Genomic DNA, 12,799 nt, shown 5'->3' with positions numbered 1-12,799 from the left:
GCTGGAATTCCCCTGCTCTTGAAGTTATGAGCATTTATCTGGTCAAAATGCTTATAATTGTATTTACTTGACCTCTTGTTCCTATAAGTACTTTTCCATTTATTGTTTTATTATCTATAATTGTCTTTTTATGGTAGCTTGCATCAACCTTCTGAGCCGATCTATCTACATCACCAACCAACACTATCAATTAAGTTTATTGCTACCTCTTACTGATGTCACACAGGACATTTTAATGTGTGTTTATCCTCCAATTCCCTGGCAACAGAAACATTGAAATGGATTTTCCAATTTGTTTCTGGTTCACATTCCACTGTAACAGGGACCTTGAAAATTTTAACTCTACCTTCTTAAAGGAGAATATCAGTGAGTCTTGAAACCTGACCATTTATTCATTCTCTAATACTAAAAGGTATAATATATTAACTATATCCTAAATTCTACTTAATTAAGCCTATTATACCTATATTCCATCACAATAGGGAGGGAGGAAATTGCAGAGAGAGAGAGAGGTGTAAGGTTGTGGAGGGATTTCAAAAACAAGGATGAGAATTTTAAAACCGAGACACTGCTCAACTTGAAACCAATGTAGGTCAGTGAACACAGGGATAATGGGAAAACAGGACATGGTGCGAATGAGGACCAGAGTTTTGGATGACCTCAAGTTTATGGAGGGTAGAAAGTGGGATACCAGCCAGGAGTATGTTAGAATAGTTAAGTCTCGAGGTGATAAAGACATGAATGAGGGTTTCAGTAGCAAATGAGCTGAGGTAGGGGCGAAGTCAGGTGATGTTACCAAGGTGGAAATAGATGGTCTTAGTGATCATGCAAATATGTGGTTGGAAGCTCAGCTCGGAGTCAAATATGACACTAAGGTTGCGGACAATCTGGTTCAACCTTAGACAGTTGCCAAGGAAAGGGATGGAATCTGTAATTAGGGAACTGGGTTTGTAGCTGAGGCGAAGACAATGGCTTTGGTCTTCCCAATGTTAAATTCCAGGAAATTTCTGCTCATCCAATACTGGATGTCAGTCAAGCAGCAGTGGAGAAGTCGAGAGAGATGGTGGTGAGGTCGAGCTGGGTGTTATTGGTTTACCTGTGAAAACAAACGCTGCGTTTTCAGATGATGTTGACAAGGTGCAGCATGTAGATGAAAAGTAGGAGGAGGTCAAGGATAGATCCTTGGGACACAACAAATAACAGTGCGGGAGCTGGAAGAGAAGCCATTGCAGGTGATTCTCTGGCTATGATTTGATAGATAAAATGGAACCAGGCAAGTGTTGGACGACAGTGGAGAGGTGTTGAGAAGGATGGTGTGGTCAACTATTTACTATCAGGTTTCCTTTTAATTGCTAATGAACCTACACCAAACTACACCACAGAGACAACCCCTGAGTTGGTATTTGCCATAAGTAGAATAGGACCAGTGCTTTCGTCCCTCTGTCAGGTTCCTCATTATTGGTTATCTGCAAGCTCTGTTCTCACACATTATTTATTCGTTTTTAAAAGTTTCTCTCAGCTCACAGATATTTTATCACAATCGCATGTCTCCTTGTGTTTCCAGGGTGGTTGTCACCTTCAGGTCGTCATGACTCCTAATGCTGCACAGATGTCACGCACAGCTCCGAGAGGTGTTTGCTGTTTGAGTTGCCTGTAAATAAGAAATGCTCTTCAAACTGGCACCAACAAATACATGGAGCCAAGTTAATGGTCAGGATCAAGTGCTCAGCACATGCCGAGATCAGCTTTATCACCTTCTCCAGACTCCGAAGCTGTTCATTGGGGCAGTGGAAAAAACCTGCAGAGATAAAACAATGAGGCAGCATTGTTACTGGCTCCCCAATGTCATTCACAGGGGCCTGGGGCAGCAGATTGGAGCCTGAGTCCCAGGATGGCACATACACAAACACACAGACAAACAGACACACACACAGACACACACACAGACACACACACACACACACAGACACACACACACAGACAAACAGACACACACACAGACAAACAGACACACACACACAGACAAACAGACACATACACACACACAGACACACAGACACGCAGACACATACAGACAAACAGACACACATACAGACAAACAGACAGACACATACACACAGACAAACACACAGACACACACACACATACAGACAAACAGACAGACACATACACACACATACAGACAAACAGACAGACACACACACACAGACACAGACACAAACAGACGCACACACAAACAGACGCACAGACAAACAGACACATAGACAACAGACAGACTGACACACACACATACAGATACACACACACACCCACAGACACACAGCTAGACAGACATATATACAGACAGACAGACACAGATACACAGAGTCACACACACATGCAGACACACACAGATAGACAGACACACACACACAGATGCACAAACACACACACACAGATGGACACATATACCGGAACACAGACACACAGTCAATCACAGATACACACACAGTTGAGCAAACAAACCAGATAGTGAGTCTCTTACACAAGTGCATGCACTCACACATGCGCCCAAACACACACATATGTTGCGAGAGGATCACAGGCCTAGATTTTTGAGTAGGAAACAGTGTGCACTCAGAAAATTGGTCTCACTGTTTAAGCCTCTCTATGGAGTTGGGTCGTGTCGCAAAATAAACACTGCCCTTTCACCCCTGGAATCGAGGGATAGAGTTTCATTTTCAGCCAATCCTCTGCACCAATCATATGCCAGGCAACACATTGGATTTACCCCAGACCAGCAGGATGAGAGTTTCTTGGGGGTGAAATTGACCTTAGGTGGCCGTGCAGAGCAGCCCATGGTAAAGAACATCAGTGGGTGTGAAGTAGCCTCCGATTCACCATCGCCTCACTCTCTTCAGTTTCCAATGGCTGTTGAAATCGTCAAAATAAATCACATTAGGTGGCAATCTCCAACCAGCTAACAGTTGGAACAGAAACACAGCATTAAGCTGCCCATAATGTGACACTAATTGGCAATAGCATTCCAGGAGGGCATAAGGATATCAGGCAATGTAAAGGTCACATTGATCCAGTGAGGGCAGAAGAGAGATGGAGCTTAACTCTTAATATATTAACACATTCCTACCCCAAAAAGGAGCTGATGAACAAGTCAGGTATCTCAAGACATCAATGAGTGCGACTGATGGCAATGAATCTGCTCAAATCTTTCAGTCAGTGTCTGAGGATAAAAGATCAAACTCTCTTAAGTCACACAACAGGGAATGAAGTTTAAGACAGCAATGGAAGACTGAAAGAAGTTATTTGTTCAGCTGTGTGATTGACAGCACAGGTTCCTACATTCTGATGGGATTTGATTGACATTTTCACTCTAATTGGCAAGGAAGTGGGACAGGAAAAACAAAATCCAGCCAAACACAGATCAGTTTCTTTCATGAGCCTCATGGGAAACTGCACCGGAGATCTATTCTGCCGTGTACAACAGCTCCCCTTTACAAAGAGCTGTCACTGCAGGATCACCACAGATACTGCAACATGTGGAGCGATGATTCACACACACACACACACACTGCCATCAGAACAGTGTCAGACATCCAATTATTACCCCTGAGTCACCCACTGAAAGCAGATCCCATTGGACTGATTCTGTGCATCAAAGATACAAGGATCAGGTCAGACGACTAAAATCAGGGGGCCTCATGTACCTGACGCGATAACATTTCTCAGCAGAGACCTGATTATTTATTTTGTTGTTCCTTCAATTTCAGACGGGTGATTTTTTTTTTCTCTGTCGCCGTGAAAGAAGGAGAATCAAAGTTCAGGATTGAAACAGGTTCTGCGGCGAGCTCCCAGTGTCAGCAGTCAGTACTCCCCTGTCACAGATACAATCTCCATCTACACTGTAACCGTGCTGTACCTGTCCTGGGGGTGTTTGATGGGGACAGTGCAGAGGGAGCTTTACTCTGTATCTAACCCTGTGCTGTACCTGTCCTGGGAGTGTTTGATGGGGACAGTGCAGAGGGAGCTTTACTCTGTATCTAACCCCTGTGCTGTACCTGTCCTGGGAGTGTTTGATGGGGACAGTGCAGAGGGAGCTTTACTCTGTATCTAACCCCTTTTTTTTAAAGTTGATAATTCTAATTTATTTTCCACAATAGAAAACAAAAAAAATTGCATTTTGCCCCGCATGGTCCATTACGAGAAATAGCTGTTGATGGTAGTGTGCCAATGGTGATGAATCCCTTTACAAGCCCAGCTTAGTCCTTCTCCAGTGTCTCCTCTTGGAGTTGTATCTGATCTTGTTGTCAGTTTTCATGTGGATCCACTGTGGAATCGGCCTGTTTTGCTTCATTTTCTTGGCTAGGAAGGGCTTTATCCTGAAGGTTTTGTGGGATGGCACGGCCAAAACACCGCTCCAGCAACTTCAATGGCGCTGTACCTGTCCTGGGGAGTGTTTGATGGGGACAGTGTAGAGGGAGCTTTACTCTGTATCTAACCCCTGTGCTGTACCTGTCCTGGGGAGTGTTTGATGGGGACAGTGTAGAGGGAGCTTTACTCTGCATCTAACCCCCGTTTTTTTTTTTTCGTTTTTTTTTACTGTACGTGTCCTGGGGATTGTTTGATGGGGACAGTGTAGAGAGAGCTTTACTCTGTATCTAACCCCGTGCTGTACCTGTCCTGGGGAGTGTTTGATGGGGACAGTGTAGAGGGAGCTTTACTCTGTATCTAACCCCGTGCTGTATCTGTCCTGGGGAGTGTTTGATGGGGACAGTGTAGAGGGAGCTTTACTCTGTATCTAACCCCGTGCTGTACCTATCCTGGGAGTGTTTGATGGGGACAGTGTAGAGGGAGCTTTACTCTGTATCTAACCCCGTGCTGTACCTGTCCTGGGGAGTGTTTGATGGGGACAGTGTAGAGGGAGCTTTACTCTGTATCTACCCTATGCTGTACGTGTCCTGGGAGTATTTGATGAGGACATTGTAGAGGGAGCTTTACTCTGTATCTAACCTGTTTTTTTTCCTTTCTTTAAGGTGGCCTTTATACCCCAGGCCCCTTTTATATTTTTCATGTCGAGGGGGCCTTTATTCCCCAGGCCCCCTTGTATCTAACCCGTGCTGTACCTGTCCTGGGAGTGTTTGATGGGGACAGTGTAGAGGGAGCTTTACTCTGTATCTAACCCCCCGTTTTTTGTTTTTTTTTTCTCGTTTTTTTTTCTTTTTTACTCTGTATCTAACCCCCGTGCTGTACCTGTCCTGGGAGTGTTTGATGGGACAGTGTAGAGGGAGCTTTACTCTGTATCTAACCCATGCTGTGCCTGTCCTGGGAGTGCTTGATGGGGACAGTGTAGAGGGAGATTTACTCTGTATCGAATCCCATGCTGTACCTGCTCTGGGAGTGTTTGATGGGACAGTGTAGAGTTCTGACAAAAGCTCATTGACCTAAAACATTAGGTGGAATTTCAACTGCCAAGTGAGAGGTGGATTCGGGTGTGGGCGGGGATGTTAACGCCCCAAAAAGTGGTGTTGGGTTGGGAACCCAATGTTTGCAGGCAAGGCGGGAAACTCCATAGAGCTGCAGGTTAAGTAATTAAAATACAAAAATAGGCAATTAACTGAGGATTTAACCTAGAATTCTGGCTTTAACAGCCAGTGCATGGGTTTCCCGAGCTGTGTGAAACTCGCCAGGGTCAACAAGGCAGGAGCACAGCAGAGAGTCATTGATCAATGAAACTGACAGGCTGGAAAGCCTCTAAAGAATAAAACTGCAAAGCCAGCCTCAGTGAAAGGCTTGGGCTCACATGAGCTGTTCCAAGAACCTGATTTCACCACTTTGAAAGTCATTTCCAACTTTTTGGAACTACTTTCACCAACCTTGGAGATTACTCACCTTCATCTCAACTTCCCTGCTGTCAGCCTTCACTGCATCATGGGAGGAACTTATTCAGAAGTATCCTGTTACCACTGATGAGGAACAACAGCAACAGCCTTCTCTGCAGCCACATATTGCTCCACAGGACAGACGGGTTGGACACAGGTCTTCCTCAACCGAGGCGATACCCCCAGCACAGGGTATAAAGACAGATGGTGAGTTTCCCCAACATGACAGAGCAGCTGTGCCTCAGGTTTTCACGGCAGGTGGTTTCTGACATCTGCAGCCTCCTGAAAGAAGACTTCCTTCCAAGAGGATCAGGTGGACACGCACTGCCAGTGGCCGTCAAGCTCACCACAGCCCTGAATTTCTTCACCTCTGGCCCCTTCCAGGGGTCTGCTGGTGACATCAGGATTTCTCAATCTGCATCCCATAAGTGTCTCTCCCAAGCCACCAATGCCTTGTTTTCCAAGGCCACCCCACATATGTCTGCTTTGTCACAGATGAGGCCAGTCAGGCACAGAGCACTGACAGCTTCAGTGCAGTGGCTGGATTCCCACAGGTGCAGGGAGTCATTGACTGCACAGATGTCACAGTCAAGGCACCTTCATATCAGCCTGGAGTCTTCATCAATTACAAGGGATTCCACTCCCTCAATGTTCAGGTAGTTTGTGACCATCATGCAAGCAACTTTCATGCCACACAAGTGCCAGGCAATGGTGGTCTCCAACAAGAGAGAATCTAACCATCTCCCATAGACATTCGACAGCATAAACATAATTGAATCCCCCACTATCAACATCCTGGGGGGTTACCATTGACCAGAAACTTAACTGGACCAGCCATATAAATACTGTGGCTACAAGAACAGGTCAGAGGCTAGGAATTCTGCAGTGAGCAACTCACCTCCTGTCTCCCCAAAGCTTGTCCACCATCTACAAGGCACAAGTCAGGAGTGTGATGTAATACTCTCCACTTGCCTGGATGGGTGCAGCTCCAACAACACTCAAGAAGCTCGACACCATCCAGGACAAAGCAGCCCACTTGATTGGCACCCCATCCACCACCATCAATATTCACTCCCTCCACCACAGACGCACAGTGACAGCAGTGTGAACCATCTACAAGACTCACTGCAGCAACACACCAAGGCTCCTTCAACAGCACCTTCCAAACCTGCGACCCCTACCTGAATCTCCTCTCATCCCCACGGCGGAACTCCGGGATTTCCTCGCGGCTTGCAGGGGTTGCCGCAATAAAGTTCAGCTGGCCCTCGACCGTTGGTCAAATCTGGTGCTGATCATACAGTCCGTCCGTGCCGCCCTTAAGATAGCGGGCAAGCGCGCAGACGTGAAACTGGTTGAGAGGCGCCGTTTTAATGTGTTCCTCAATGGGTTGCTGGGTGAGTGGAGGGCCAGGTGCACTTCCACTCCCTCCTCACAGTGAGGTGTTTGTGACGGGTTTTAAGTACCTTTGACATGAAGATAACCATAGCCAGCCTCAACATCAACGGCAGCAGAGGGGCTCACCGCAGATTTCACAATCTCTCAGTCCTTAGGGAATCGAGATACGCGGTGAGCTTTCTACAGGAAACCCACACCGTTCCGGGAGACGAAGCCACCTGGCTCCTGGAGTGGCAGGGTGGGGTCTACATGAGTCACCTCACCCCTATTTCTAGTGGGGTGGCTATCTTGTTGGCCCCGAGTTTTCAGCCGGAGATCTTGGGGGTCAAGGAGCTAGTGCCGGGCCGCTTGCTCCGCCTCGCCGTTCGCCTGGGTAGCGTGCTGCTCCACTTTGTGAACGTGTACGCGCCCAGGCCCGGCGCGTTGCAAGCGCGCTTCTTTGAAGAAGTGTCCGCTCTCTTGAGCTCCATCGATAGCGGCGAGTGCATCATTCTCGGGGGGGATTTTAACTGCACCCTCGAGGTGGGGGATCGCTCCGGTCCCCAGCGCGGCCAAGCGTCGGTGGAGAGGTTGAGGGGACTGAACAGCTCCCGAAACTTGGTGGACGTCTGGCGGAATCTCCTTCCCGACTCCAGCGCCTTCACGTGGAAGTCTGGAGAAGGGGGGTCGCGAATCGACCGCCTCTACATTTCGCAGGCATACGTCTCCCGCGTCTCGGCGGCCTCCATGCGGCTGGTGCCGTGCTCGGACCACCGCCTGGTGTGGGCGGAGTTCACTTCGCTCCGCACGCGGGCGGGGTCCGCATACTGGCATTTTAACAACCGGCTGCTGGAGGACGTGTGATTTCAGGACTCGTTCTGTCGATTCCGGACCGACTGGAGAAGGAAGCAGGGGGGCTTCCCCTCCTTGAGGCTATGGTGGGATGTGGGCAAGACTCACATCCGCGTCTTCTGTCAGGAGTACGCGAAGGGGTCGACCAAGAGGCGGGAAGCCGAGATCGGACGTCTTGAGAGGGAGGTGCTCGACTTGGAGTCCCGCCTCGGTCATGCCGTCGTGGACCCGGCCCTGTGGCAGGCGTACAAAGAGAAGTAGGGCGCGCTGAAGGACCTGCAGCTCATAGGGTCCCGAGGCGCGTTCGTGAGGTCGCGGATCCAGATCCTGGAAGATTTGGACCGCGCCTCACCCTTCTTCTACTCGCTGGAAAAATGACGGGGGGTCCGTAAGCAGCTCGTTGAGCTGCTGGCCGACGACGGATCCTCCATCACGGATCCGGAGGGAATGGGCCTCCCGGTCCGTACTTATTACAGTGCGTTGTTCTCTCCGGATCCGTCCAGCGAGGATGCGCGCAGAGTTTTGTGGGAGGATTTGCCGCAGGTCAGCCCGGAGGGCGCCGAAGGATTGGAGGCTCCGCTCACGTTGGCGGAGCTGACTGGCGCCCTCCACCAGCTCTCGAGGGGCAAATCCCCAGGGCTGGATGGGTTGACCGTGGAGTTCCTCAGGGCGTTCTGGGACATCCTGGGGGACGATTACGCGCGGGTCCTGGGGGAAAGCCTGGCGACCGGGGAGATGCCCCTCTTGTGGCGCAGGGCGGTCATCGTCCTGCTGCCGAAGAGGGGCGATCTCCGCCTGCTTAAAAACTGGCGTCCGGTCTCCCTCCTCAGCACGGATTATAAGATCTTTGCCCGGGCTATGTCTACCCGCCTGGGCTCCGTGCTGGCCCACATGATCCACCCCGACCAGTCCTACACGGTCCCGGGCCGGTCCATCCAGGACAACATCCACCTGGTCCGGGACCTGATCCATCTTTCCCAGAGGACTGGTCAGTCGGTCGCCTTTCTCTCCCTCGATCAGGAGAAGGCGTTCGACAGGGTGAATCACGATTATCTTTTCGGGACTCTGCGCGTTTTCGGACTCGGGCCGCATTTTGTGGCCCGGGTCCGACTTTTATACGCCGCCGCAGAGTGTCTAGTCAAAGTTAACGGGTCCTTGACGGCGCCCCTTCACTTTGGGAGAGGAGCGCGTCAGGGATGCCCCATGTCCGGCCAATTGTATACCATCTGCGTGGAGCCCTTCCTGTGCCTGCTTCGCAGGAGGTTGACGGGATTGGCTCTGCACGAGCCGGCCATGCGGGTCGTCCTCTCGGCTTACGCCGACGACGTGCTCCTCGCAATCACAGATCCCGTTGACTTGCGGAGGATGCGCGACTGCCAGCAGACCTTTTCTGCCGTGTCCTCCGCGAGGATCAATTGGGAGAAATGTTCCGGACTCCTGGTTGGTCAGTGGCGGGTGGACTCCCTGCCGGAGGAGATGACACCTTTTGCGTGGAGCACCACGCACCTCCTCTATCTGGGAGTCCATCTTAGCCCCGCTGAGGAAGCCTGGCCGGCAAACTGGCAGGAGTTGGAGGCGAAAGTCACCGCTCGGCTGGGGCGCTGGACAGGACTGCTCCGAGTGCTTTCCTACAGGGGCCGAGCGTTGGTCATAAACCAACTGGTGGCCTCCATGCTTTGGTACCGGTTGGTCACTTTGGCCCCGCCCCCTGTATTTGCCAACAAGATCCAGAAGAAACTCGTCGATTTCTTCTGGGGCAAGAGGAAACACTGGGCCTCTGCTGCGGTCCTGAGTCTCCCGATCGAGGAGGGCGGCCAGTCGCTGGTGTGCGTCCGCACCCAGGCTGCGGCTCTCCGCCTTCGGACCCTGCAGAGATACCTGTACGTCGAGCGTCCTCCCAGATGGTGTGCGCTGGCGACGTATTTTTTCCGCCAGTGTCACTGCCTTCAAGACGACACGCAGCTCCCGGTGGAGTCCGTTAGCCGCGCCTCTCTGAGGGAGTTGCCTGTCTTTTACCAGGATCTATTCCGAGTCTGGAACATGGTCCCCTCCAGTCAGGGCGCTCCCCCGCTGGCGGAGGAGAGCGCCTCGGCTGTCCGGGCGGTCGACTCCGGGGACGGTCCGGCGGGCGGAGGATTAGCCAAAACCCCTGGGATGCCCCTCACTGCGGGTGGCGAGGGGGCTCGGGAGTGAGGGGCGATCCCGGCCGAGCTGACCCCCGCTGGGCCGGAACTGCTCATCGGACCTAGGCCCCGAAACCCTCCTCGGGAGCCGGTCCCGCACAACCCGAGCCGCCTCTCGGAAATGCCCTCCATGCCATTCCAATCGGCGCGGAGGGGTTTCCTGTACGGGCTGCTCCTGCACACACTCCACTTCCTCGCCCTCGTCAGCCGGCCGGACACACCTTGGCGGTCCGCGTTGCCATCTGGCGGCGAGGGGAAACCCCGATGGAGGTCTCTCTACGCGGGAGTCTTCCCCCTTTACATCGGGGACCTGGCGTGGAGGGTGCTGCACAGAGCAGTCCCGTGCAATAGACTTTTAAGTAGGTTCACGGACTCCCAGGCCGCCTGTACTTTCTGCGGCCTGGACGAGTCCGTTTTCCACGTTTATACGGAGTGTGCGAGGTTGCAGCCCCTATTTGAGTATCTGAAGGGGCTGCTCCTCAAATTCTGGCTGCACTTCAGTCCCACGCTCCTGATCTTTGGGCACCCGGTGCGGAGGGGCTTGGGCCGGGAGAAGGATCTCCTCGTCGCCCTGCTCCTGGGCCTGGACAAGGTGTCAATTCACAGGTCCAGGTTGCGGGCCGTCGGGGGGTCCATCCTCCCCGATTGCCTGCCCCTCTTCCGCGGTTACGTTCGCGTCAAGGTGTCCCTGGAGAAGGAGCATGCGGTGTCCGCCGGTACGCTTGAGGCCTTCCGCGACCGGTGGGCACCGCAGGGACTGGAGTGCATCGTCGACGCCGAGAATGGCATTTTAATTTGAGTTTTTTGTTGATTTATCTGGTTTTAATAAAGTTATTTTAAAACTGTAAATATGTATATAAAGGGGGCCTGAGGAATAAAGGCCCCCTCGATGTGAAAAATATAAAAGGGGCCTGGGGTATAAAGGCCACCTTAAGAAAGAAAAAAATAGAAGAGTAAAGCTCCCTCTACACTGTCACCATCAAACACTCCCAGGACAGGTACAGCACGGGGTTAGATACAGAGTAAAGCTCCCTCTACACTGTCCCATCAAACACTCCCAGGGAAGGTATAGCACGGGGGTTAGATACAGAGTAAAGCTCCCTCTACACTGTCCCATCAAACACTCACAGGACAGGTACAGCAATGGAGTACATTTTCTTGGTTTTGATAAGGAAACGCTTGGCATTGGACTCTGTCTCTGCATCTCCTATCTTCTGTTCTTGGAATACGGATCTTGTTTTCAGTACCATGTGGTTTTGTAATCTAGTGTGTTGCTTTCTTTTGTACACAAGGGATTATTCATCTTTTTTTTGCAAGTATTAAATAATGCAGAATTTTAATGTTGAAGTCAACTGCGATTGTAATGCAATGTTATGTATGGATACCATTCAACTTCATTAAAGTTTGGTATTAATGTCCTTTAAAAAAAAAACTGGTTAGATACAGAGTAAAGCTCCCTCTACACATTCCCATCAAACACTCCTAGGGCAGGTACAGAATGGGTTAGATATAGAGCAAAGCTGAAATAAATGCTTTATTTATAGCATCTACATGGAGAGAAATCAAGTTAAAGCACAGCATTTTATCTAAAACGCAGGGAGGCCGGTCACGGGCTGGGACCCTGTATGTTTTTATGTTTTATCACATGCTTTTGTGTGGCTCTTTAGCTCAGCCACGGCGTTAGTATCGCACTTCCAGGTTTTCTGACCAATCACAGAACGCAGGCGTGATGATGATCTGAACTTTGTCAATGAAGGATCTCTATTTAAAGGGATGCTAGCACCTCCGACTTGTTACTTGGAGAGGAATTGAAGAGGAAAGGGTAATGGGGGAAGGGGATGGTGTGGGAGTGAGTGATTACAGGAGTGGGTGACAGAGGGAAGGGTTGACAGGTCAAGGACACTAGAGAGTGTGTGATTGTTAACAAATTAAAGACCTGCATTTCTATATCACTATTCACAAACTCAGGATGACCCAAAGAGCTTTATAGTCAATCATGTAGTCTCAATGTGTAGTCACTGCTGCAATGTAGCAAACGTGGCAGCCAATTTGCACATAGCAAGATCCCACAGGCAGCAATGTGATTTTTAATGAGGTTGGTTGAGGTAGAACTATTGTCTAGGGCACTGGGGATAACTCCCCTGCTCATCTGTGAAATAATGCCATTGGGTCTTTTCATCCACCTGAGAGGGCAGACGAGGCTTCGGCTTAATATTTCGTCCAAAAGATGGCACCTCTGACAGTGCAGGACTCCCTCAGTACCTCAGCCTGGATTAAGAGCTCAAGCTTCTGATGCAGAACTCAGAAATAGGAATAGGAAAAGTGCGGTAACAATGTTGGGGCTGTACTACAGGCCTCCCAACAGCGAGCATGAGATAGAGGTACAAATATGTAAACAGATTATGGAAAGATGTAGGAGCAACAGGGTGGTGGTGATAGGAGATTTTAATTTTCCCAACATTGACTGGGATTCACTTAGTGTTAGAGGTCCAGATGGAGCAGAATTTGTAAGGA

The 12,799-nt window shown here is 50.3% G+C and overlaps 1 protein-coding gene across 1 annotated transcript; it reads right to left on the bottom strand.

Moving 5' to 3' along the window:
* Window positions 1-4,185: 4,185 nt before the first annotated feature.
* On the bottom strand, window positions 4,186-5,376 carry LOC137384044 (large ribosomal subunit protein eL39-like). The gene is made up of 2 exons (XM_068057606.1): window positions 5,360-5,376; window positions 4,186-4,421 (listed from the first exon to the last, which is right to left on the bottom strand). The coding sequence occupies exons 1-2, from the start codon at window positions 5,374-5,376 to the stop codon at window positions 4,244-4,246; spliced, it is 195 nt and encodes a 64-aa protein (XP_067913707.1). The 3' UTR covers window positions 4,186-4,243.
* Between the last annotated feature and the right edge of the window lie 7,423 nt (window positions 5,377-12,799).

The sequence above is a fragment of the Heterodontus francisci genome, chromosome 25 (genome assembly GCF_036365525.1).
Source record: "Heterodontus francisci isolate sHetFra1 chromosome 25, sHetFra1.hap1, whole genome shotgun sequence".
In the NCBI taxonomy this organism is placed as follows: domain Eukaryota; kingdom Metazoa; phylum Chordata; class Chondrichthyes; order Heterodontiformes; family Heterodontidae; genus Heterodontus; species Heterodontus francisci.
The sequence above is the reverse complement of the archived record's forward strand: the minus strand, read 5'-3'. Positions and strand labels throughout refer to the sequence as shown.